This window comes from Capra hircus, chromosome 2, assembly GCF_001704415.2.
Source record: "Capra hircus breed San Clemente chromosome 2, ASM170441v1, whole genome shotgun sequence".
Taxonomy (NCBI): domain Eukaryota; kingdom Metazoa; phylum Chordata; class Mammalia; order Artiodactyla; family Bovidae; genus Capra; species Capra hircus.
This window is the reverse complement of record NC_030809.1, coordinates 83,753,670-83,781,557: the sequence shown is the minus strand read 5'-3', so window position 1 is coordinate 83,781,557 and position 27,888 is coordinate 83,753,670. Positions and strand designations below refer to the sequence as shown.

General features: G+C 37.5%; 1 protein-coding gene across 6 annotated transcripts in view; it reads left to right on the top strand.

Annotated features, from left to right (window-relative positions):
- GTDC1 (glycosyltransferase like domain containing 1) overlaps nt 1-27,888 on the top strand; it is a 445,574-nt gene that overhangs the window by 188,331 nt on the left and 229,355 nt on the right. For all 6 annotated transcript variants that reach the window (XM_018062499.1, XM_018062503.1, XM_018062522.1 and 3 more), the window contains 2 exons: nt 5,079-5,246; nt 8,937-9,110. In XM_018062499.1, the coding sequence (XP_017917988.1) occupies nt 5,079-5,246; nt 8,937-9,110 (342 nt within the window). The remainder of the gene's footprint in view (nt 1-5,078; nt 5,247-8,936; nt 9,111-27,888) is intronic.

The window sequence follows — 27,888 nt, the reverse complement described above, 5'->3', positions numbered from 1 at the left end:
TAATGAACATGTGTTTTCTAATTATCAGAAGGTAAAAAATTATCATTCTAGGCTTCTAGAATTTGAGGCCCTGGTAGATGAAATTCAGTAAGTCAGCAGGAACTGAGAAATTAAATTATCATAAGTCAATCACGAGGCTGTACAAAGAAATCAATTCAGTGAGGCATTGCATTCGGGTAGGATGGGTGGAGTGTTGGGTTAAAGGAAGTTGGTCCATCTGAGTTGTGCTTTCCAATTACTTTATGCCTAATTTAATTTAAACTTAAAATTTAGTTTCTCAGTACACTAGCAACATTGCAAGTGCTTTATAGTCATGTTAGCTAGCTGCTGCCATATTGAACAGTATAGACAGGGAAGTTTTTCATGATGCAGAAAATGTTTTATCACAGAAGATATGGGATCTAGAATCCTGGAAGCAGATATCAACGAACAGAAAGTCAAGATAGGCAACAAAAGAATGAAGAAAGACTTAGGTAGTGAGGTTGGGCAATGTGAATCTGGAAAAGGAGTTTATTTTGAGTATTCAAAAATTGAGTATTCAAACTTTGAATTCAAAGTTTGAGTATTCAAAGGAGTTTGAGTATTCAAAGGAGTATTCGAAGTTTGAGTTTTGAGCAAAGTGACACAGCTGGAAGAAGGTATTGATTCTTCTGTTAAAATCTTGAGGAAGACCTGTAAGAAATTGTTTAAGTATAAAAAGCAGTGCAAATTAGTATCTGTGTTAAATTGTGTTCTGTATCCCTTTATGTGATAAATGTTTTGGAAAGTGGGAGGCTATTGAAAAGATTTTATTGGGCAAGAGTAACTAGTACATGAAGGATTTTCTCCTTGATTGTATATGACAGTGGTTAGAATACTGAATGCCTGTCCTGTTTCTCATTTCACTGCCTCTTCATACTTCATACTTTTAAGGTATAAAAGTATGCATCTTGATAACAGTAGTCATACAGCTACACTGCTTAGGTATATTTTAACATCTCTTTTGATTCATCAAGAAAATAGGACGAAAGGCAAACAACAGGTATATTCAAACTGAATCATAGAAAAATAAAATCTTGAATTTAATTATGTTGAATGATTCCTTAAGCAAATGTGACTCAGATTGTAGGTATAATGTGTATCGGAAATACTTGAAGCATGTATATGGATACAATTCCAAATACTAGAACGTTCTTATAACACAGAACCGTTTTGGTTAGACGATTTTAATAGCAGCTTTCTTATACTTTTGGTGAGATGGTGAGCTAATGATGTAGCCATTAATTTGAATTTAGCAGACATTTTAAATATAGGTTTCTCTTACAGAGACAAAAGTTGCAATTTAAAGCTCTTTGGTGGTCTAAAAACAGCTTAATTCTCTAGTAGCATGGTAATAAGTACTAATCCAGCTTATACAGTGATTGTAGTATGTCATGTTTGTGAAAGATTGCCCAACTGCTTTCTCTGGGTTTTATGTTAATTTAAAAATATTAAACATAAAACCTTATAACATCTTCATGCTGAGATAAACTGTTCAATTTAACTTGTGCTCAAGCAGCAGCTGTCAGGAATTATCTTGTTCCTAGTGCTTTTTGCTATCACCTTGTGCCCTTTCCTGCCAGAGACACAGTGTGGGATGATAAAGCTCACCTTGTTAGGATTTATTGCTTAAATAATACCTGAGGCAAGATGAACACTGGGAATCTAGGGTTTAACTGCTGATTGAGTGATGTCATTCATTGTGTTATTGTAGCTTTTTTTTTAATTGATAAAAGAGGGCAAAGTAAAAATTGCCTATGAATCTTACCTGCTTTTTATTTTTTGTGAGCATCTTCTTCACTTCTTTATAGGTATCACTGAGCTGAATATTTGAGGAGTTACTTATTGTCCAGTTTAACTACCATTTTACAAGGAAAAAGCAAAGAGAAATGTTTTAGTTATGTTGGAGATAATTTCCACAATTTAGAAGTAGTGAGGGCTATTTCAAAATTAGTTGTAAAAATAAAATGAGTTTCTTATTAATGACTGAACAAACTGAAGGAAGTGTTGGTGTGGGCAGTCCCAAATGGGTAATATTGTGAAAACCATTGCCATTTTACTCTGAATGTATTGCAGCCTTTCATTTGAGAACTTCTATTTGGAAGGTTCAATTTTAAATTTGGATTCCTTGATTGTGGATCAGCTTGGTAGGTAGGGTAAAGACTGGTGATGTGTGGTTGGAGGAGAGTAAAGGCCTTGCTTTAGTTAAACATTTGCTACAGATGTTCCACCCTGAGGATAATTCCCATGGAGCAAGTGAACAATTGGATTATGACTAGAAATACATATATGAGGGATTTATTATTATAGAATGTAACATATTTTTCCCTTCTACTTTCTGCCATCTAATGCATATCCTCCCAAATTTGTAGTTTTATAAATGTATAACTTAAAAATTGGTAAAGGTAGATCAATGAGTTACAATATACCATTTATTTAATCAATTATAAACATTTCTATGAATATTTGAATATTTGTTATTAGTGACCTTTTGACCAAACCATTTAAGAATTAGTTGCAGACATGATGCTTTACATGTAAAAAATTCAACATGTCTCCTAAGAATGAGGATATTCTCCTATATAACAGCAGTAAAATTACTATACTTCAAGACTGATAAAACTTTATGATTTTGTATTCAACCCAATACTCAGAGTTTCCCTATTGTCCTCATATCTTTTATAGTTGTTTTTTTCCTCATTCAGTATCCCATCAAGGATCACACACTGCATTTTGTTTGGGGATCTCTTTATTCCCCTTTACTCTAGATTTTCTTTTTCCTTTTATGACCTTGACATTCTTGAATATCCAGCTCCATTTATTTTGCGACTGGCAGGCTGTTTCCTCATGACCAAATTCAGATTAAACATTTGGAGCAGGAATTGGCGATCTCTGTCTTTCTATCATGTATTGGGAAATACATGATATTCCTTTGATCCACCATTGTTCATATTAAGTATGATCACTTGAAATGTTGATGTCTACCAAGTTTCTCCATTAATTAATGGAAGTTAATTCTCCATGTAATTAATAGATGGAAGCTGTAGTTAATGAATTTTTCTTCCTTGTGTGTGAATGCATCATGTTTACTTAGGTCTCAATGATTGAGTCATTGCTTGCAATAGTATGTATGTTGAGGATGGGAGCAGGAAAAGAGGGAGGGAGAAGTATTACTCATAAACTTGCTCTACCAATCACCACCTTTTTTTTTTTTAAGGAAAATATTGATTGAGATTAAATTTTATTTTTCTCTCTGCTAAAGATCAGATTTGAAGATAAGCAAATATCTTTGCATTTCAGAATTTTTGGTCTCTTTTTTATTTTTTGTCCTCACTGTGTACATGCAGGACCTTAGTTCCCTGACTGGAAATCAAACTCATTCCCCTTGCATTGGGTGCAGAGTCTTAACCACTGGATCATCAGGGAAGTCCCCAGTCCCAGTTTTAGAAAAGTTTATACTTGATGGTGGTGGGAATATTTTTGGACAAAATAGAGGACATTTTCAGGATATAAATTTTCTATTTGCTTTAGTTGAGTACAAGTAGACAATTTAAAATGCATCTTCATGATAAGATTTTTTACTTTAAAGCAATAAATAATAACATTAACACAGCAATGTGAGTTTAGAAACGTCTCTACTTTTGGGTCTTGTGTTCCTCTTTTAGTCCATGAAGAAGACACTTGAATTCCCATTTATGATATATGCTCTTAGTATGTAATTATTCTTCTTATGTGAAAGGCTAGTGCTGCAGATCATATAAACACCTGAAGTTAGTCATTTGGCTTGTCGGCAAGGGAGAATTTATAGTAGTTGTAATCATGGTAATAACAAGGATGCTATTTTGTATTTATTAAGTACAATAAAAAGCATCTGCAATGTAAGTGGTACACAAGGAATTCATACCCATAGTGTAATGAATAGTACTTCGGGCTTAAAAGACCAGGAGTCTCTGCTTTGCCACTTTCTACCAGTGTGATTTCTAGGAAAAACTCTTAACCTTCTTGAATCTCATTTTTTAGAATGGGAATTAAAGCTGTAAGGGTTAAATGATTCTATATTATGTTATAAAGGTGGCATTTCATCAAAATTGTGCCATCTAAATGTCCCCAGCTGCTCAGGGACTGTAATTTGTCCCTCTTTTGTGTCCGCATGTGTTAGCCCCTTGTGAAATATTTCCAGGTTGTCCCAGACAGTTGTCTGTTTGTCCTCTAGATATTTTGTTCACGTCGCTATTATAGACAGGATTCATTCGGCCGGCTGTCTTGTTCACCTTGTCTCTTCCTGGCTTGACCCTGGTACATAGTAGGCATTTATAATAAATGTTTGTGGAATTAATGAGTAAATAGACACTATTTCATTCATAAACATGCATATGTAGACATTCAGTTTCCTTTTTTCCCCCCAGAGACAAGGAACCAGCCTTTCTTCATTTTTTAAATTTAGGTTTTATATAAGGGATATTAAAGACTGTACATCTGGTGCCATTAGCAGTCCAGTAATCGAGAAGAAAATATAAAACCAACCCAGAAATACTGCAGAATATTTAAAAGGGGGGCAGTGAGAAACATGCTAAGGGAAAAAGCCCTCCCTCACTAGATAAGTCTGTTGCATAAATCAAAAGGGTTTATGTCATAACACGAACATGTGCCATTCCTGCTCATATATTGAATTTCAGTAGTTGGTTGCATAAAGAAGTAAAGTGTAATGAAACTGGCAAGCAAAGTATTCCCCAGTCAGCCTTATCTTTGTTCCATTTGTCCTTCAGATAGAGCTTTTCTTGCCTTTTTCAATAAAATCCATCCAGCTTTTTTTTTTTTTTTGCATCTCTCAGTAACTGAGCTGAGAAGACCAATGAGATTCAGGGCTTTTATAGTTCTTAGCAGCTGCTTTTTAAGAGATCAAAACTTAGAATGCTGCTACATGGTATTAGGCTTAACTCTTGATGTGTCCCTATAGGGGATGTGTTTTCCTTGGGGTAGGATGAGTAGAGAGAAGAGAAGGTGAATAATGCCCCTTCAAGTATGCTCAGGATGGTAACCCTAATTTCCTTCTTTCCTAGGATCCTCTTCGCAAGCTCAGTGCTTAACCTGACTGAACTGGCTGCCCTTCGACCTGACCTTGGGAAATTGAAAAAGATTCTGTACTTTCATGAGAACCAGTTGGTATATCCTGTCAAGAAATGTCAGGAGAGGGATTTCCAATATGGATACAACCAAATTCTATCCTGGTAGGTATAGATTGTATCACTGTATTTAGTCCTTTGCCATCTTTTTTCCTTATAGTTAACTTTTAAATCTAGAGACCTTCGGTACACATATTTTTTAAAATACCTTACATTAGGAACAAATGTTTAAATATACCTTCCATGGTAAGAATTACTTGTGCCTCTGCAACATATATATATATACATATAAGAGAACAACTAATTTTTAAAATAAAATACATATGTGTGGCAACCTGATTATATGTTGAGCTAGTTATTTAACTGTATTTTCTACAACACTCAAAATGGAAGCAAAGGGCTGTCAGGGACCTCCTTCAGCCCCTTATCCCATGTGTGAGACTTACTTTTAGAAAAGGCAGTTATTCAACTTTTATTTACCAGCTACTTTCAATGTATCCAGCCAAAATCAAAATAGAAATGTACAGAGGAGTAAATGGAAATTAAAGCGTAACAGAGCAAGAGACTTCTGTCCTTTTATTCTTATTGTTTGTAAGAGAAAACTATGGAAAATGAATCTTTAGGTGATGTTTGTTTTTTTTTCTTCCCCTCATTGACTCTTCTGAAATTGCCTAGCCTTAAAATACCATGACATTTCAAAGGTGATGGTCCTTCTCTTTTGTTACTTCAACAAAGTATATCTCTTGAAACTTAGTTAATAAAAGAAGTTAATAATGACTCTGAAACAGCTTTGCTATTGGATCCCATCGACATAACTGCCACACTCAAATGGAGTCAGTTTGGCAGTGATTGGGTACAGTTTACTCACCATTTTTAATAGTTATTAGCCTTTGGGGTTGATGATGTGCTTAAGCAGACACCCATCTCTTTTGCTAGTATATTCCATAGTTTCATTGACATAGAAAAACAGCTAGCTGGTAATACTTCTGTGTTTTGAGCATTTTGTAAATGTTTTCCTGCAATCATTTTTACAAGCTGCTTCAATTGTGAAGTAGCAATGCTATCAAAATAGAGAGGCGCTGCTTCCCGTCAAATGTCTCGTAAAAAAAAGCAACCGTTTTTAAATTTCATAATAAAATTAAAATACTTTATTTTATATTGAAACAGAGAGGGAAAATATGTTTTAAAAACAAAAATGAAATCATTTTATACTTTATCAATATGGAAAACATTTGTAATATTCTTTTGGTTTCTTGAATTAACATCATTCTTTTCCTCAGATAGTGTGTGTTTATTACCCCTGAGAAATAACTGGGGAAAAAAATTAAGTCTGTTTTTCCCTTTATGGATGGCTTTAAAGTTAATGGAAGTTACACCCACTCATATCAGAGAGGAAATGCATGGAAAAGAATATTTCTGTAAACTATCTTGGTTCTTTAATTTGGCAAAGACTGGGTTTTTAAGAATATATGTAGTTGAGTTGCATACCCTTTGAGGGCAAATAGCAAAAAAAAAAAAATTAACTCACTACCCTTCATCTCTCTGTTTTAGAAAAGATTGCTTTTGCTCAGAGGGAGTGAGACCATAAAATCTTATACATGATTTTTGAGCATTGCTCTTCTCAAGAGGGTAAACTGGTAGATGAACTTGAGGAGAAAGAAATGGACTTGATTGTCGCTGGGACTCTTAATGAGAAAGCAATGGTTTGCAGTCGTCCAGAGGAAAAATAAGAATGTCAGAAAGCAGTCCAGTTCAGATTCACTTTGAAAAGTATGACTCCAGCTTCCTGAAATGTTTCTTTAGTTTTTTTGCTGACTTCTGCTTTTGTTGGCATTGTCAGATTTCTTTCTTGACTGTGTGGCAGCTAAGGACTTCAGAGATGACTGACATAAGCACTCACCTTAAATAGACGTTTCACTAACCCTCTGACTGATGAACACTTGTCATAACTATATATTATGACCTGTGGGTCGCTATTAAAATATGTGACATATAGTGAAAACAGACTAGCTGTAAAACATCCTTCAACTTTTGGTATATTATTATATTGGCTTCCTTATTGCACAGTGTAGTGTCAGCACTTCTGTGACATTCTCTTGTATTATCCATGTTGTAATCACTGCTAACCCCAAATTTGCACTAGGTTGCAACTAAAAAAAACAAAAAATGCTTGTATGGGAAAACAACTTTGCAGGGGTGGGAGTGGATAGGTCAACATTCCTTTTGTTGGTTTTTCATTCCACTGTGTACTGATAGTAGGAATTTTGTCTCAGTAAACGCAAATTAAACTAAACTTAGAATTTGTTATGATATTCCTGCTCTGTAAACTCTATTTATTCATTTGTGTTTTGCAGTCTTGTGGACTTAGGTGTCTTCTTTTCAGTTTTATTGATGTTCTTTTTAGAGTGAAATAAAACTGTTTTCTCTTTGGTCTTGTACACCTTCTTATCAAAGCATTTGTATGCATCATGTTGAGATCCAGGGACACTGAGACATGGAATCATTGCTTAAAGCAATAAGGGCTATTTTAAAAAACAAAACAATGATTTATTAAAATGGTTTTTTGAGTCATAAAGGAAACATAGTACATACTCCTGTTTTATCCAGTTCACCCATGGTTATCATTTGTGTTCATTGGTTTCCAAAAAAATGTTATATACAAACTTGGAAACTACTGACATATTTGTGATATATAAACTTTGTTTTAAATTTCCTTCTAACTATATATTTTAGATTATTTTTAATTAAAAAAAAAGTGCTAAGGAGAGGATCACAGCATTTACATCAAAAGCAACAGCCAGTATTATATTTCTTCTGTTTAATTTTGAAGGTTCATGGTGTTATGGTCCTTTATAATATATTATGTAATCAGTAGGACCTAGTGGTATGGATTTCTGGATCCATTTTCACCAGTTTCTTCTATTGCTCTGACTCCCCCAAGTCTAATATAATAATAGAATAAGTTACTTATAGAGTTCTCATATACTCCTTTCTGTGTATGTAGTCTCAGAACTTTCAAAAACCTAACAGTTTCTTGAAACAAAGGTTAAAATGAGAAATAGACTTTAACCACATGTTATGAAGGTATGCTCTAGTGTGAAATAACTCTATCTGAATTAGTCTCCTTAAAGGCAGTGGAAAGTATGCTAAATTTTTTGTTCTCCATACTGTGGTGTAAATCAAAGTACATCACTGACATAAAACCTCAACATGGGTAACTGGGCCACAGAGAGAAAGGTCCTCATGTTCTTGGTGATACTACAGAAAAGTCCTGGCATTGCAGAAAAATATACTTAGGTTTGAAGCCTCATAAGTGAGAATGTTAGTGGCTCAGTCATGCCCGATTCTTTGCAAACCCCATGGTATGTAGCCTGCAAGGCTCCTCCGTCCATGGAATTCTCAAGGCAAGAATATTGGAGTGGGTAGCCATTCTCTTCTCCAAGGATCTTCCTGGATAGAACCCAGGTCTCCTACCTTGCAGGCAGATTCTTTACTGTCTAAGGAACCAGGGGAGCCCTGAGGCCTCATAGAATCCCGTTAAATCACTGAATTCCTCTCCTACCTTTCCTGTCTGATGCCTGCCATCTAACTTCCCTTGATATAAGGCTAATGAAAGTAACTTATCTGTTAGGATCATTTTGATAAAAACTGAGAAGTGACGAGTTCTTTGCAAACCCAAGATGCGGTAAAAACTGTGATTAATAAAGAAGTCTTTAAGCTTCTTTATAAAAGAAGTTATAGAAAGAACTGAACGAATGTGGGCTCGCCATATGCATTTATCCTTTCCCTTTGCAGTCTGGTGGCTGATGTGGTGGTATTCAACTCAGTTTTTAATATGGAGTCATTTCTCACTTCTATTGGAAAATTCATGAAGTTGATTCCTGATCACAGACCCAAGGATCTGGAAAGCATCATCAGACCCAAGTGCCAAGTTATTTACTTTCCCATCAGGTTTCCTGACGTGAGCAGGTCAGTGTGACTCTATTTTCAATATTCTGTCATAAATTTTTCCCCAAATGTATAAAAATAGGTGCTATTCTTGCCAGTTTTAGCTTTTTCACATAAGCATGGTTAGAGAATTGAGTACTGTCTCACCTTGCTGTGATTAATAAATCATGCGTCCAACCTATCGCTGAATGGTTAATTCCAATATTAAGTTCTTCCTTTCTTTTCTCTTATATTTGTTTGCCAAAGAAAGGTGCTTTGGCTTTTAACACTGACTGTTGTTTCTTCATTTGTTGTTTTGATACAGAAGTCATCGTCAAGCATATGTCTCAACATTTTATTCAGCTTATTCCCAGTGGTTTATATGTATAACAGTAACTCCTAAGTAAGTCAGTGTTAAATTTTACTGCTTAAATTACTTTCATATCCCATGCTGTTTTTTCTATTTTCTCCTTCTCCCATTTTTTATTATTTACATTATTTTAGTAAAGAATTTGGTATTTTATGTTGGGTTGAAATGCATTTAATTGCTATTTCTTTTTCTCAGTCACTAAGGATATTTTTCTTACCCTTATCGCTGGGCCCACCCTGAATTAGCAATGGATGATGTGGCTCAAAGGGAACATTCTAGAATTCCTTTTCACTTTTGATTAAACCTAGCAAAATTGTTTTTACTGCCACCAGAAATATATCCCCCTTGTGAATAGAAACTTTACTTCAGTCGGACTCATACTAGCTGGGGATGCTGCTGTTTTGTAACTTACTGTGTCCTTAAAAAAGAGCTCAGGGACAGATGTTTCTTCCCTATCCTTGAAGGGAAGGCAGGAAACAATTTATTGTCCATGCATGCTATGTGGGAGGTCGGCATTAGTGTCTATGTTCTGGACTCAGTTCACCCAGATTTTGCTGTGGGGACACCCACTCTTCCACACCCCTAATACTGATTTATTTGAGTCTTACTAGTTAACTGCACTGAAGAAAATTCTGCCTAATACCAAATCAAGTTATGAGTCATAAAGTTTGTTAGACCACCTTGCCTAATCCTTATTTTCTGGAGTTCAGAAAACAGAAGGCCAGAGAAGCAGACCGGCTTGTACTCACGCTGTTGATTGTTGTCAGAGACTGGATTCAAATCTAGATTCTATGACTTTTGATTCAATTTTCTGTTTAGTTTTTAATCTTCCTATTAGTACAGGTCATTTGTCAGAAATATTTAATGATCTATTTACATTTTTGAAAACTATAAAGCTGAGTGAAACTAAGATCACAGTTGATTTTCATATGTATGTACATGTATGTACGTATGGTATGTATTTGTAATCCATAGTTTTCATGTGTGATGAAAGAATGTCAATGTCTAAAAAACATGATGGTTATGCTTTAGCTCTGTATTTAGCTAGAATATAGCTTATAGTTTAGGTCATATTTTTTAACTTTATTTTTGACATTCTTTTAAGTTTTTCATATAATAATGTATCATTAAAATGTGCATCTTTACATGAATAGGTAGTTATAGTACATCTTAATTTTTATTTCTATAGAATTTCAAATAAATAATGTTTTTCAAATTCATTTGCATCTGATATAGTCCTATAATATCCTATGTTTAATACACCTGTGGCAGTTGAATAGTTTATTAATTTGGACTGTATTACCATAAATAAATCTAGCTAAATGGAAGAAGGTTAAGAAATATTGTGGCCAAGATAACATTCATAAGCAAGGTCTTAGCCCAGAGTGTTATTTGAATTATTTTCAAATGGTAATTTGCTTTATCCAACCCAAACTCATATAGTGTAAGTAAGTGATTATTTGCATGAATGACAATCATTCTAATGCCTGCAGTCTTAAAAAGAGTATTATTTTGTTGAGATGTTGAAAAATATTTAGTAATGCCAAAGGCAAATAACCAAGGTGATTAAAAATAAAACGACTTTTGAATGCTTCTACTTTCTCTCTATACAAATATTATCGTCATGGCAAAGTTGTATTTAATTTATAAACAAAGCAGAATGTATACTTAAATGATTAATAAATGTACTATAATAGTATATAATATAAGGGGTAATAATCAGGGAAGGGAAAAAGCCATATTTCAGCAAAGTCTATGAGGACTTCTAAAGATGATAATTGTTCAAACTCAGAACATCCAACATTGAGCTTGAAATCCAATATTGAGCTTATAGTACCTGCTGTTACCTGTTGCCTTCCTTACCCTTACACTGCCTCATTCTCAAAGGCTAGAAAAATAGTAGCAAGGAAGAATATTCACTTGAAAATATTTCATTATATGTGTTAAAACATTTGGGGAAGAGAAAGCTCTTAAATACCACAGTTAGGCATGCACATATTTGAGGCTTGACCACCCCTGGTGGCTCAGAAAGTAAATAATCTGCCTGTAATGCAGGAGACCTGTGTTCAATCCTTACGTCAGGAAGATACCCTAAAGAAGGAAATGGCAGCCTGCTCCACTGTTTTTGCCTGGGAAATCCCATGGACAGAGGAACCTAGAGGACTGCAGTCTGTGGGTTCAACAAAGAGTTGAACATAACTGAGCAACTAACGCTTTCACTTTCATTACTAGCCCTGTAACCCATCCAAGTATAAAGACCTTGAGTTTAGGTTATGATTATATTTACCTTATCACCCCATAGGCATGATGTAGCAACTAAATGAAATAATAAGTGCCAAATGTTCAGCCTGGCACATAACAGAACCTTAATAAAGAGTGTGTGGGATGTGGGCTCCGACGCTCAGTTGTGTCTGACTCTTTGCAACGCTATGGACTGTGGCCTGCCTCCGTGTACCTCTGTCCACGGGATTGTCCTAGCAAGAAAACTGGAGTGGGGTGCCTTTTACTCCCCAAGGGCATCTTCACGACCCAGGGATCAAACCCATGTCTCTTCTGTCTCCTGCATTAGCAGGCAGGCACTTTACCATTAGCGCCACCTCAGTTCAGTTCAGTCGCTCAGTCGTGTCCGACTCTTTGAGACCCCATGAATCGCAGCACGCCAGGCCTCCCTGTCCATCACCAACTCCTAGAGTTCACTCAGACTCACATCCATCGAGTCCATGATGCCATCCAGCCATCTCATCCTGGGTCGTCCCCTTCTCCTCCTGCCCCCAATCTCTTCCAGCATCAGAGTCTTTTCCAATGAGTCAACTCTTTGCATGAGGTGTCCAAAGTACTGGAGCTTCAGCTTTAGCATCATTCCTTCCAAAGAAATCCCAGGGTTGATCTCCTTCAGAATGGACTGGTTGGATCTCCTTGCAGTCCAAGGGACCCTCAAGAGTCTTCTCCAACACCACAGTTCAAAAGCATCAATTCTTCAGCACTCAGCTTTCTTCACAGTCCAACTCTCACATCCATACATGACCACAGAAAAAACCATAGCCTTGACTAGACGGACCTTAGTCGGCAAAGTAATGTCTCTGCTTTTGAATATGCTACCTAGGTTGCTCATAACTTTTCTTCCAAGGAGTAAGTCTTTTAATTTCATGGCTGCAGTCACCATCTGCAGTGATTTTGGAGCCCCCCAAAATAAAGTCTGACACTGTTTCTACTGTTTCCCCATCTATTTCCCATGAAGTGATGGGACCAGATGCCATGATCTTCGTTTTCTGAATGTTGAGCTTTAAGCCAACTTTTTCACTCTCCTCTTTCACTTTCATCAAGAGGCTTTTTAGTTCCTCTTCACTTTCTGCCATAAGGGTGGTGTCATCTGCATATCTGTGGTTATTGATATTTCTCCCGGCAATCTTGATTCCAGCTTGTGTTTCTTCCAGCCCAGCGTTTCTCATGATGTATTCTGCATATAAGTTAAATAATCAGGGTGACAATATACAGCCTTGATGTACTCCTTTTCCTATTTGGAACCAGTCTGTTGCGCCACCTGGGAAGCCCTTAATAAAGATTAATTCATCTTATTAACTCCTTCATCCCCATTGTTTTATAACCTAGCATATTTATTGCAACCTGAATAAAGAGGGCTGTCTTCCCTTTCTCTCTCTCTTAACATGTAATAGCAGAGAAGTATTCTGCCAAAGGAACAGTCTAATGTAAATAAGGAAATTCCTTTATATATTCTTCTTATCACACTAATTTAAGCAGCCTTTTGGCCTTACCAGAACCAACTCTCCACTGATGGTGAGGAGCCAGCTCATCACTTTCATTCTTCTCTTCCTAATTTTGCTCCTTCTTTTTCCAGTTGAACTTGCATATTCTGTCACTGTACCTCCTTTTTTGTGTATACTCTCAAAGCTTTTGCACCTTTTGTTTTTTCTTTGATCAGGAGAAAAACCTCCAGCCATACTTACTAGCCCACTCTAAATTCATGACCCCTAAATCTAGATGGACACTTCAAACTGAATGGTGAGTATACCATACTTCCCCTCTTATAGATAACTCTTTATACATTTTCCTTTCCTTGTAAGGTTTTAATACCAAATCTTCAGACTTCCTTCTCAGTTAATGACTGAAAAAATAGAAGCAATCAGAAGAGAATATCTTTACACTGCCACCATCACATCTACCCAATTATGTGCTTCTGGGTGCATTTTTTTTTTTTATCTTCACACCTATAACCATGATGGACTGACCTTGTTTCTGTCTAAGGTCCATCTCCACTTCTTTGTGGGAGCCCATCCTCCTTGCTTACCTAAAAATTACTTTTCTAGTAATTTTTTGTCTCTGATCTGCATCATCCATTTGCTTCTTTTCTAGATGGTTCCTGTTAGCATAGGGCTTCCCTGGTGGCTCAGACGGTAAAGCGTCTGCCCGCAATGTGAGAGACCCGGGTTCGATTCCTGGGTCAGGAAGATCCCCTGGAGAAGGAAATGGCAATCCACTCCAGCACTCTTGCCTGGAGAATCCCATGAACGGAGGAGCCTGATAGGCTACAGTCCATGGGGTCGCAAAGAGTTGGACAGAACTGAGCGGCTTCACTTTCACCTTCAAAGGATTCCAATGTGCAGTCAAACTTAAGAGATATTGTTTTAAAACTATATAAATTAGTGATATATTGTTAATTTTTTGTTAGACAACTTGTCAAGAACATACAAAAACCGGCAGCATGAGAAGCCCCCGTGTATCCAACACACAACTTTAACAGCCATTAAAAGTTTTGCCAAAGTTGGTTCAACCCTCCTGATAGGCTACAGTCCATGGGGTCGCGAAGAGTCGGACACGACTGAGCGACTTCACTTTCACTTTCCTATTAGCATACAAAAATGCTATTTGTTTTACATCTTAAAAATATTCCCTTTTGATTCCAGTTCTTTCTTTGCTACTGCTCATTTCTTTCTCTCTCTTAATAGCAAAACCTCTAAAAAAATCTTTTTCTTTTTTCAGTTTCATTCCCACTGTTCTCTCTTGAAGCTGCTCCACTGAAACTGTTTTTGTCAAGGTCACTGATGACTTCCATGCCTGTGGTCAGTTCTCTTTCCTCATCTTATATCACACATCAGCAGCATGGGACACACTGTGACATAGTCTTCAAGGTGGCTCCTAGGACATAGGTTCTGCTTCTCAGGATTGTTGCTGCTTTCTCAATATGACTTTGATCTTTAGCTTTGGACTGGCCTTTAGCACTCTTGAAACTTAAGGGATTAATGGAGGAAGAGCCCAGGATTGAAATGAGAAGAAAAGAGTCAGAAGGTCATCAATGAGAGAATTATCCTGTGGGACAAAGGGAAGAGAGTTTTAAGGAGATGGCTTAGGCTTAAATGCATACTCAGTCATGTCTGACTCTTTGCAACCCCAATGGACTATACCAGCCAGGTTCCTCTGTCCATGGGATTATCTCATCAAGAATACTGGAATGAGTTGCCATTTCCTCTTCCAGGGGATTTTCCTGACCTAGGGATCAAACACACATCTCCTATGTCTCCTGCCTTGGCAAGTGGATTCTTTACCACTGAGCCACCTGGGAATCCCTTTAAGGAGATGAGCGGTAGTTAATTCAGAGGAGTGAGATTAAAGTGATGACTAATGCTATCGTTGAATTTGACAATTAAAGGGACAGTGGTACCCCACCCTGCATTCTGTTAACTCACAATAAAATTTCATAATTTTTTTGGTAGCCAGAGAAACAGACTTCAAGTCTAAATGAGATCTTTTTCTTTTTTCTCCATGTCTCTCTTTCTTTCTCTCTCTCACATTCAGGCCCTGCTTATTTTAAAAATGAAGACACCACGGCCCAGAGAAGTTTAGTGTCTTCTGGTAATCACACAGCTAGATAGAGACAGGAACTGGAATTGAAACTGGAACTCCTATCTCAAAACCTCCATCCAGTGTTCAGCCCATCACTTATTGTAAATGCAATTTCAGAGGTCTTGATTATCTGATTTTTCAGCTGACAGCAGATTAACAGCATCAAATTGGGGGTGCGATAAAGGCAGGCTCACTGACAGCAGTAAAAAGTGACAGCTGACTGACAGTTTGACAACGAGGGAGGAGAGAGATAAACTATTAAAAAAAATATATGAGAAGTGAAAAAGCATAGCAGCCTGGAGCCATTGTAGGGCAGGGCAGGCAACTCTGCATACTGAAGAACCCTGCAGACATTTCTCCATGATTGTACAGCTTGTACCTCTAATAGATGACTGTGATTTATTAAGAAAGGTTAAATGGTAACCAGTAAATTCTCTTTAAAAATATAGGGAAATTCATAACCTACTTTTGGCAGAAATTATAAATGACAGCAGATGAAGCTAAATGTCATGTCTTACTCTAGGATGTACATGAGTCATATTCACCTAAAGGAAGATAATAAACATCTGACCCTTTTTCATGCAGTTGCAGTGTCTGTAAGCTTAAGTGAGTGGGAAACATTTCAGTAAGCTGCTTCTTTTTGGATCTTTCTAACTGAAGCCTTTTCATGCACCAGTTCTCTCTTTGCTGTTAGGGTGTTTATATTGGCTTCCTTGAAACTGAAGGCATCAAAGCCTGCTAGATGATCAGGAGTCAGCAAAACTGATTTTGTCGTATTAATACCATGTCTTAGTCCTTTTGGTCTGCTATAACAAAATACCGTGGATTGGGTGGCTAGTAAACAACAGAAATTTATTTTTCACATTTCTGAAGACTGGGACGTCCAAGATCAAGGTGCTGGCAGATTTGATGTCTTGTGAAGGCCTGCTTTCTGATTCATAGATGGCTGTCTTCCCACTGTGTTCTCACATGATGCAAAGGGCAAGGGAACTCTCTGTGGTTTCTTGCATAAGGGCACTAATCTCATTCATGAGGGCTCCACCCTCATGACCTAATCACCACTAAAAGTCCCAAGTCTCTTAAAAGCGTCATATTAAGAGTCAAGATTTTGACCTATGAATTTTGAAGAGATAAAGACTTTCAGCTTGTAGTATGCCAAAAGATAGATAGATGTGATCTCAAGACTTAGTGGGCTGAGACTTATGACTAGGAGGAAGACTAATCTGTGTTAAAGGATATAGGTTAGATGGAAAATTAAGGAATTTTTACTTCACATTTCTTTTTTTTAAATTTGTTTATTATATTTTTTGTCCTCGTTTCTGCATGAAGGCTTTCTCTTCACAGTGGCTATCGTCTACTTCAAATACCATTCGGTTGGATTAAAGGCAAAGAGAGATAAACGCTCAGGCTCTCAAGGCTGGATGCTTGTATGTATGTGTCACTTGCCTGCCTTCTCGATTAGGTTTTATTGTGAAAAATGGGGGCTGTTCTTCGGTGCCGTATGTGGGGTTCTTACTGTGGTGAATTCTCTTGTTGCAGAGCACAGTCTCTAGGTTCACGGGCTTCACAGCATTTGTGGCTCGTGGGCCCTAGAGCTTGCAGACTCCAGTAGCTGTGGTCTGCAGGCTTGGCTTCTCCATGACAGGTGGCATCAGGGATTGAACCCATGTCCCCTGCATTAGCAGGCAGAGTCTTTATGACTGCATCACCAGGGGAGTCTACTGTGCATTTCAAGAAGGCAGATTTCACATAGAACTCCATGGTGCTGATGATGTGTGATAGAGAGGGAAAAAAATGGAGCAGTTCTGCAGCTCACTGAGCTGGATATTGGCTAAAGGAAACCAATATTTTCCTACTCTAGATCATGTAGCTGTCATAAAAGCAAAGCCTAGTAGAGCTAGAGAATTTTATATATCCAGGCCTTTGTGCAAGTCTCAGTCTTATAAAATCAGAACATCTGAGGAATCTGCAACTTGCTTTCTGACAATGTCGTCTTCAGAAGGTAGAGCTAACCGTAACAGCTAACCTTCCTGAGTCTTAATTTAGCCCAACATTATGCTAAGTATATTATACATATCTTAGCATAATATTCTCCCTACAATTCTAAAAGATAATTCCATTTATAGTTGAAGAAAGCCGGCCATAAGGAATATAAGTAACTTTTTGCCTCATACAAATAGTAAAAGTATAGCCAGAAATCAAACATATTTTTTACCCTGTTTTGAAACCCAACCTCTTAACAGGTTTTTTATACTATCCGTCCTCAAAAGAGAGGTTTTGGGTCCAGATTGGCTTTGGCTTATTGTTGTTTAGCTGCTAAATGTGTCCAACTGTTTTGTGACCCCATGGACTGTAGCCCGCCAGGATCCTCTGTCTATGGGATATTCCAGGCAGGAGTACTTTGCCATTTCCTTCTCCGGGGGATCTTCCTGACCCAAGCATCGAATGTGTGGCCCTTGCCCCGTCTCCTGAAATGGCAGGTGGATACTCTACCACTGAACCCCCAAGGTTGACTGTGCTACGCTTAGTCACTCAGTTGTGTCTGACTCTTTGGGACCCCATGAACTGTAGCCCACCAGGCTTTTTTGTAACAGTACTGGAGTGGGTTGCCATGCCTTCCTCCAGGACTAGGGTTGAGTCAGTTCAGTTCAGTCGTTCAGTTGTGTCCGACTCTTTGTGACCCCATGGACTGCAGCATGCCAGGCTTCCCTGTCTATCTCCAACTCCCAGAGCTTGCTCAAACTCATGTCCATCGAGTCGGTGATGCCATCCAACCATCTTATCCTCTGTTATCCCCTTCTCCTCTTGCCTTCAGTCTTTCCCAGCTTCAGGGTCTTACTAGTGAAGAATAAATGATTTATATAAGCGAACTGACAGCACACTGAATGAAAGAGATCATGTCATGGTAATGTTATGAAAGAAGGGATTCAAGGTCTTAGAAATCAGATTTTTAAAAGATTGAAGTTTTGAAAAAAGAGGACACCTGAAAAGGAATGATCAACTTTTAAAGCAAAAATATTTATTGAGTGTCCTAATGGAGAACTGTCTGTGAGGCCGGAAGTGTGAATCCTGGCCCTGTCACTTTCTATCCAGTGGGCTTAGGAGAGAACCTCAACCCAAGTCCAGCTCACTCCTTTTGAAAAGGACATCAGCCTTTTCCTGACTTGAGGAAGAATGAATAATTTTCAGAAAAAATTCTCATAGTCAGGTTGAAATTTTACCTAAAGAAGCAGACTAGGAAGAGTACGTCAAAGAAACAGCTAGAGGTGCATGCCACTATTCCATGTCTAAGAAAGCTCTTCTTAAAAAAATTTCTAGCTATCTTGCCATTTATCCAAACTCTCTTCTCTTACAAGCTAAATTATAGCATGACACCTGTCTTACAGGGGCAGTCCCCGATCTGTCATATTAGGTGTTAAGGATGGGATTGACCACATCTGCACAGCATCAGACTTTTCTTCATCTGTCTCTTCTGTAGGATTTGGCACTGAGTGGGTAACCATGATTTTTATGTAGCTAGATCATCCCAGCCCCCAACAAATTAGACCATGAGAATGGATTGTAGAAATACAGTGAATTACAAAATGGCATCCCTTATCCTCGAAAAAGATCTTGTTTTTCCAAGGAATTCCATCAGGGAGCTTCACAGTAGATACCATCTACTTCAAAAGCCATTCAGTTGGATTAAAGGTGAAGAGAGATACATGCTCAGGCTCTCAAGGTTGGATGCTTGTATGTATTTGTCACTTGCCTGCCTTCTCTATCCTGTTATAATGTGAAAAATGGGTTTAATTTTTTTTATTATGGTTATATATAATTCATGTAAAAAGATCAAACATATGTTTCCAGTTTCCAGTGGTGACCTTAAAAAAAATCATTTATTTTTTCATGAGGGGATGAAGAGATATTGTACCTTAGGATTGAAGTTTGGACTTGGAAATAATTGAAGTACGTATACTTTGGATTGAGAAATATTTGCTTATCTGTTTCAACGCAAAGAATACAAGTATCAACCTCACTGTGATTATTAGGACAAAATTTTGTTTCTGTGAGCATTTCACTATTTACATATTTCTATTTTCCAAAATATCGGGTTGTCAGAGTTACCATAGACAAGAGTGGATTTTACCCGTGAGATTTCTCATTTCATAGATTTTAGTTTCTGAGTTGTTGTTGTTGAGTTGCTAAATTGTGTCGGATTCATTTGCGACCTCATGAACTGAAGCCTGTCAGCTTCTCTGTCCCTGGGATTTCCCAGGCAAGAATACTTGAGTGGCTTCCCATTTCAAGTTGGGTTATATGAAAAGCACCTCTGCTTTCCTCCTTGTATTTTTGACAGCAAACAAGGGAGGAGGACAGTGTTGGTCATTTGGAATAATCTCATTTATTGAAACTAAGAATTTCTCCACACATTTCTCTCCCCCTTTTCCCATACAGCTAAAATGTGAAACCAAAACAGAGGTTTATGGACTTTGCCTATTTTAGAAAGAAAAAATGGAGAATTTTAAAAACAGTGTGAAAACTTTAAATGAATACGCTCAGGCTGTGCAAACAAAGGCGAGGAGCCTAAGGGCTTTTTGAAGAATTCTTATTAAAGAAAACACTATTTTACATTGCAAAGCAGATGTGTCAGAAAACAACAGCAGATCTGTAATTTGAGAATTTGTGGATTGATAGGACAGAAGGCAGCCCCCATGGCTCCCCACTGAAAACTTTCTGCTTTCTGTAGTCAAGAGCTTTGCTTCTGGGGGAGTTGCCAGAAAACACCTTAATCATCTTACCACATGTGGGTCATATTTCTCAGATATTTTAAGAAAGTATTAGTATTAGATGAACTAGTAAAACTATTGCCTTTGCTCTGTGAAATAATGAAGTGGGTATTATCTTCTTGAATATTAATCTAGGTCTGCAGTAGAAGAAAACTTTTGCTTTTATAAATTTAAACATATCCATATTTGCTTACAATTATTTTGGCTCTCCAAAATGAATGCAAAAATGTGTTTCTTTTGAAAGTCATTAAAACATTTTTTTAATAGAATCAGTGTACTAAAAGAAAAAGTTTGATAAATCACTCCAGTGTTCAATATCACTCACTGTCAAGAAGTCTCCTTTGTACCTAATGCAAATATTTCATGCTTCATTATATTGTAACCATCTTTCTTTTCCTCTCCTTAAGAGAAGAAAGTTTGATTTCTGCATATATATATATGCGCCTCTGTTGGCTTGAAGTTAATAGGACACACTTGCTTATTTAAAGTGTACTTTTTAATGAAATTACTATCCATGTTCATGCCTAATTATCACAGATTTCTTTTCTCTTGTACTTTAGATAATAACAATAACATCACCAAAAAAAGCACTCCCAATTCAGCAGCAACAAAAAAAACCTATCCTTTGATTATAGGATGATTTATCTCTGTTTTCCTCAAGTATAGAAACACTTGACATGATTTTACATCAGAGATTTGATGTACATTTTTTACTTTCTCCTAGTCCTGTCCTAAGAGATTTGGGAGGTCAGAAGCAAAGGTCGCAGATCACAGGAGAGAGGAATAATTAAAAACCCAAGAATATTCTCAGGGATTGCATCATCAGCTCAAAGGGAGTCATGGAGCAGGGCTGCTGCAAAATAGGGATGAATATCATGCAATAAACTCAAACCATAGTTGAAGGGAATTCAGTGAAAGGTCTACTTAGACTCTCTTTTCCTCTTCAGACTTAAAGGGCATCTCTAAGCTTTCCATCTGGAGGAGGAATTGGCAGCCCACTCCAGTATTCTTGCCTGGAGAATCCTGTGGACCGAGGAGCCTAGTGGGCTACAGTCCATGGGGTTGCCAAGAGTTGGACAAGACTTAGTAACTCAACAGCGACAAAAAGCTTTCCATAGCACAATGAATGATCATTATTAGCACAAAGCCGTCAAGCAAGAACAAATTGTGTTATATACTCTGTTTATTATAGGAGGGCTATGTGACTCTAGAAAGATTTCAAGTGAATTACTTTGGTGTTTTAAAAATCAGACTTTGGTTTTCTTTCTAAAATCACTTATTCAAATCATTCCATTCTGGGGAGTGCTGAATTAATGATGGGAGTCAGCAGTGTGGTATACAGAGATTCTAGTTTGGCTTATACCACTTATCACCACCATTCAGCCTAAAGTAAATATTTTGCCTTCCAGAGCGTCAGTTTTCCCGTCTGTAAAATGGAAATTGAAATAATACCTGTGTCTTAGGCTTATTACGAAGATTGAGCTAATTGCTACCATATGCTGACTGAGCTCAGTGCCTACGACCTAATCAGTGTTACATAAATGTTAGTGGTTTTATTACTTTTACCATTATCACCATTGTTGAAAATCCTGTTGATTTTCTGTTGACAGGATTTTAGAAAAGTTTGCCTATTCAATATGACTCCAAGCTCAAACGTAAGGGAGTTGGGGACTCCCTTCAGTAGGGTTCTGAAAACCCTAGCAATTTTATAGAATACCCGAGGATCCCAAGTTTACTACTAATGCAAATAAAGATAGGGACTGTTTTGTATCTTGTCAGTTCACATGACAACAGCCAAATGCAATAATGTAGCTGTGGAAGTACTCAAGAAGGAAAGACGCTTGTGCTGCTGTCCACATCTGCATGGCACCTATAAAATACATACAGTTCTTGTGGTACTGGTGTGTGGAATGGTGGAAGGGTACAGAAGGCACTTTAGTTGTTTAGTGTTCCTTTAAAGAATATTGGAGTTGTTTCAGAAACCTTGCCGTTAAAAAAATAAACAATTTGGAATGTACCATTCAACAAGAAGCTACTAGAATAATCTCTTAGCCGGAATGGCTTATTTCCAAAGAAATTCCAGATAAAAATGTTTATTTTATAGGAAAGTCTTTAAAAATGCGTTTCAGTGTAATTGGATAAAATAAAATACACTTAACAGTAATTTAATTCTTTGAGATTTTATTCATGCTATTGTTCATCCATCATTTATTAAAATCTGGTTATTTGCATAACTTCAAAATGGGTATAATAATACATAGTCTGCAAACTAAAAGGGTTAATGAGCCCAGTATATTATAGGCTCAGAAAAAATGATAGTCATTTGTGGACAAAGCCCCACTTGAAATATGTCTAGAAATAGGCAGTTGAGAGTCTTTAAGAGCTCTTAAGTTCAGCCAGTCTTACTGGACACTTAACTATAGGAAAATATGATTGACTGTAAAAGACAGTGATGGCTTAACAAAAGAATGTGTTAACAGAAGAACTGCGGTCTGCATGAAATACACGATACATGGAAACATAAGGTTCAAGAATCAGAAGAAAAGGAGAAGAGATGTTGAATCTAGAAGATGAGTCATAATAGAAGTATGTCCTCTTGAAGAGGAGAGAAAATTCACCATGCCATTATTAAAACATCATCCCTATGAATCCAGCCCCCTTTGCTGTGATTCTGCAATCACCAAGCAATATTCTGTTTATTACTGCATCCTTCCAAGCAACTTAACTCCAGAAACTAGAATCCTCAATGTGAGAAGCGAATATCTGGATATTGGAAGGGAATGTTCTCCGGAACTCAATAAATTATGGCTTTTAATAACAGTAAGAGAAAAAAGAGCTTGTATGGTAAATACAAGGTATTTTGGGATGTAAAGATATATAAAACAGGGTCTTTAGTTGTAAGAATTTTGTAGAAACGGTAGGCATGGTCAGGTGACTCCAAGTTTAAGGTAGGGAAAAACAGTACTTTCTATCTAATTTCAGTGGAGCCGTAAAGACCTACTAAGCTGTGGGCATAAAAGCATCATTTATCAAGTGCCTCTTCTGATCATGGACTTCCCTGATAGCTCGGTTGGTAAAGAATCCACCTGCAATGCAGGAGACCCCAGTTCATTTCCTGGGTTGGGAAGATCCGCTGCAGAAGGGATAGGCTACCCCCTCCAGTATTCTTGGTCTTCCCTTGTGGCTCACCTGGTAGAGAATCTACTTGCAATGCGGGAGACCTGGGTTTCATCCCTGGGATGGGAAGATCCTCTGGAGAAGGGAAGGGCTACCCAATTCAGTATTCTGGCCTGGAGAATTCCATGGACCATATAGTCCATGGGGTCACAAAGAGTTGGACATGAGTGAGTGAATTTCACTTAACTTTCTGAGGGTAAACTTTATGTATATTATTTCTAATCTTTACCCACCCCCACAAGCTAGGTACTATTATGTTCATTTTGCAGTCAAGAAAAGTGAGGTTCAGAAGGTTAAGCTTGCCTGAAATTGCATAGCTACCCAAACTGTCTGACTCCAATATGCTACCTGATTAATCATGTTATTTCTTGTTGTGATGGAAAGGTGAGATAGAATGACTACGAGAGCATGTTATGAAAAGAGTAGCTACACCCAGGTTTGTGACAGTGAGTGATCACTGCCACAGAAGAGAATAACTGGAACCTAGAAGAAAGTAACTCTCTTTGTCTTAACTGGGTGAAGAGGTTGGAAATGGGAATTAAGGTCAAGGAATTTGAACTGTAGCCTATAATCATTTAGGAGCCATGTCTAGATTATAAAATGCAGAATTTGGAATTGACATATGAATATCAGTGGGATAGGCAATAGGAAGCAGAGAAACAAGTTAAAAAACTACTAAAATAGATTATTGAAGACTTGAACAAGGAAAGTGGCTTATGGATGAAAAAAGGAGATGCACATAATTATGCTGGATGTAGACCTGGCAAGTTGGTGGGCCAGCTTCCTGGATGGAGGAGTGGTCAGGTAGTGACCAGAGAATAGCCGTTCTGTTGGAATTGAGAAATAGATTTACTTAGCTAAAGATGGCAAATTCATGGAGTTACATATTGCGTCTGAGATGTTGGTGAGTCATTTCGATAGAGCTGACCAGCAGAAATGTCCTCTCTCACCTCAGTGTCATCATTTAGAACCTCATGTGTTTGTTATTTTGACCCAGTTTTCTAGAAATTTTGCTCTTGACTTTGGCATATTTGGTACAGCTCAAGTTTATTTCTTCCCAAATCCAAGATATCTGTTTTTTGTCATTTGTTACTATCTTATGAAAATCAAGTGTAGTATTTGTAAGCATCAGATCTCCTGAAGTCTTTCATTTCTGGATAAGCAGAAGTATATTGACTAATTTTCCCTTTGACTTCTCAGAATTTAATAACTGAACTTTGATCCCTTTGGACTGGAAATCCTGAGATCAAGTACTATATGGTGGTGTGTGGTGTAGTGCCTAAGAAATTTGACTTTGATGTCAGAGCTCTCCTCTCTTCTGCTAACCCGCTGGCTGATGTTGAGAAAGGTTGAGAAAGTTGTTTGACCTCTCCTACCTCATTCCCCTTCCCCGCCCCCCCCCCGCCTCCCCCCCCCCCCCCGCCCCCCGCCCTGCCGCCCCGCTCATCTGCAAAGTAGGGAGAGTACTAGCAGTCTCATTGGTTTGCTCTGAGAGTTAAATGAGGTCCTGGATGTCAGGTGCTTGGTAAAATGCTTGAGGCATAATAAGCCTTAAATAAATGCTGATTGTTGTTATTATTGGCTTTAATTTGTGTGTCCTCACCATATCTTTGGTGCTTTCATTAACATATGTGAGACTTCTTTAATTTTCTGGAGAGCCATAGCTGTGCCCCCAGTTGTAGTCCAGAGTGTCTTTAATAATTTCAGGATCATCAGATGATTTTGCTTGTCAATGCCCCCTATTCTAAAAGCCACTGTTGCTTGCTCTAGTACTGATTTCTCTTTGCCATGCTGGATTGCACACCAAAATTCTGCTTGGAAATATTGCTAAGAATATCATATCCAAGTAGTATTTTATGTGTGTACTCTTGTCATGTGTGCTGTGGGTCTTTTGTACCTCTGACGTAATATGAGGTGAATCACAGACCTCTGTCACATCTAATGAGGTTTGTATTGTTACCTGCTATCTACAAAGGTGCTTCTGTGAGTGATTAGAAGTCAGAACCTTTCCTTAAGTTTAATTGTTTCTGTTCTTACTATATTTGGTTCAATGTTATCTACAAATTTATTTTTATTAATGTGTTTCTATGAAACTAGTCCTTAATTAAATAATTGTCACTTTTTGTTTTGGATGATTCCAATTTTGTATATCAGTACTATTAAATAAATGGAACCTTAAAAAATTAGCAAACCTAATAGTGAGAATTTAATATAAGAAATCTAGGTATAATTTGTTTTAATTAAAGATAAACTCATTAGTTATACAGAAACTTACCTCTCTTATGGTTTTGCCTATTTTTCTAAACTGAAAGATCTTGGTCCTGTTCCATAGGCACCATGAAAAGAAAATGGTACACGTTCTTCCCTTAATCTCCCTGTTGGCCACACACTAAAATTCATATATACATTCTTAGTGAGTATCAAGAGAAGAAATACATTTTGGCATTTCTTTTCTCTTATATGATATGTTCTTGGGTATCCATAGAAATATATTTGGGTATCCATAGAAATTCAGTTTCCAGTCCAGTGTTTCCTGTTCCCATCAGGTTAGTCTAAGTTCCTGGATATGGCTGGCAACTCTGAATTCATTTACATGTAGAGAACTGATTGATCTGTTTGGGACACCCATCTCAGTCCAACCCAATATACTTCTGCTCTGTTGATGTCCAGCACAGACCAAGTGATTGTATAATGAGAGAGAGGATCTATTCAAGGCTACCACATCCCTTGTGATAATACCAAAACTTATTTTATAATACCAAATCTGAAAAGTACTTATTATAATTATTTTCCACTAGTTAAAGAAGGGGCTTCTGTCTCAGGCTGTGAAGATGGATTTGAAAAAACACAATCAAGAAGCAATGGGAAAGTAGAATATCAGGATCAAGTGATGAATCCCATTGAAAATAGAAGACAAGGGAGAGAATGAGCTAAAAAAAAATCCATAGGTTTTAAAATTACTGGACTGTTAACTGAAATAGCACAATTAGAAATGTCAAACACATTTGTATTGTGGGACAAATTTGTTTTGTTTTCAATTTTACGCAGTTGGTATTTTTATGAAAAATAGAACTAGAACTTTCCAGAGCTGGAAGAGTACCTAAGAAACAAGAACTTTAGAAATCTTCTTGTCTTAATTCCTTCGTTTAATACCTGGGAAAACTACAGCAGAGAGGTTTTTACCTGAAGTTACAGCTAGTGACATAGTCACAATTTGGATACCACTTGAAAAAACTCATGAGTTGATTAGAAATGTGTGACCAGGGCTCTTCATTGTATTAGTAATATTAGTAGGGTAGGGTTAATCACCACTGATAACATAGATCAATTTCATCGGTAGTGAATGGTATGCAGAAATTTCTTAGAAGAGTCTCAAACATTTCAGTTGCATAGGAACTTGTTGCTATTTTCACTGAAAATATCTAGCTGTCCTATCTATAACTCATTTTGAGATGAAAATACATATGACTCAGCCAACTCTCTTTGCTTATAACATATTTTGCTCTTCCAGTAAACATTGGGCTTTTCATATAAACCTTATTCTAGGAGTGAAGAATAGGAGTTTCCAGCTTTTAAAGCTCAGAACCTGAAAATGGTTTTCCATTCTTTTCTGGGACTTGTGTCTCAACTTCTGAATGAACCAATATTATTTACAACTCTCAGATTTTTATGCTTCTCTTTGTAAATTTTGTATAAATTACCTATCCTTTATGATTAGAAACTTTTCCTATGTGTTCCCTTCATTTCTCTCTGCAGAGGATATTGGAAATGTCTAGTGCATGGTGGTGTTGGTGCTGTGCCCATTCTGCTTCTTCCTTAGGGCTATCAGGTGAATCTTCCTTTTTTCTCTGAGTCCTGTTTGAATAGCTGGCTGATACTTCTTGGGGTGAGCTGATGGATTAGTTCAAAAGGACACCAGAGTGAGGGTTGGGGGTCAGGGAAGAGTCTCATGTATTTATTATAGGAGGACATGGTGCAGGGGAAGAACATAAAGTTATGAGTCACACCTGGGTGATTTTCAGTCTTGGCTCAGCCACTTTCTAGATGTGCAAGTTGGTCGAATTATGTTACCCTTTCTGACCTTTAGTTTCCCTAACATTAAATCATAGAGTTGATATAAGGAAAAAGTGAGAGAGAACACAGATAAAGTGTTTTACCCAGAATATGGTATATACTCAGTGTCCACCTCCCTGCTGTTCCCCTGTGTAAGATCAGACTTGCTACTCTGTTTCACTTTATCAGTTTTAGTTGCCACTCATAGGCCTCTGAATTGACCTCTTTGTGTTGCTACCTGAATTTCTGATGCTTGTGGTGATTAGTAAAGAATGCAAGGTTTAATTTGCTCACCTATGGGTAATCCATGCACCAATATAATGTTGAGTTCTTTTTTCCATTTCTTCTCATGACTTAGTTCATTAAAATAACTTCATATAATGTAAATCCTTCAGTTCAGGTCAGTTCAGTTGCCCAGTCATGTCCGATTCTTTGCGACCCCATGAATTGCAGCACGCCAGGCCTCCTTGTCCATTACCAACTCCCAGAGTTCACTCAAACTCACGTCCATCGAGTCAGTGAGGCCATCCAGCCATCTCATCCTCCATCGTCCCCTTCTCCTCCTGCCCTCAATCCCTCCCAGCATCAGAGT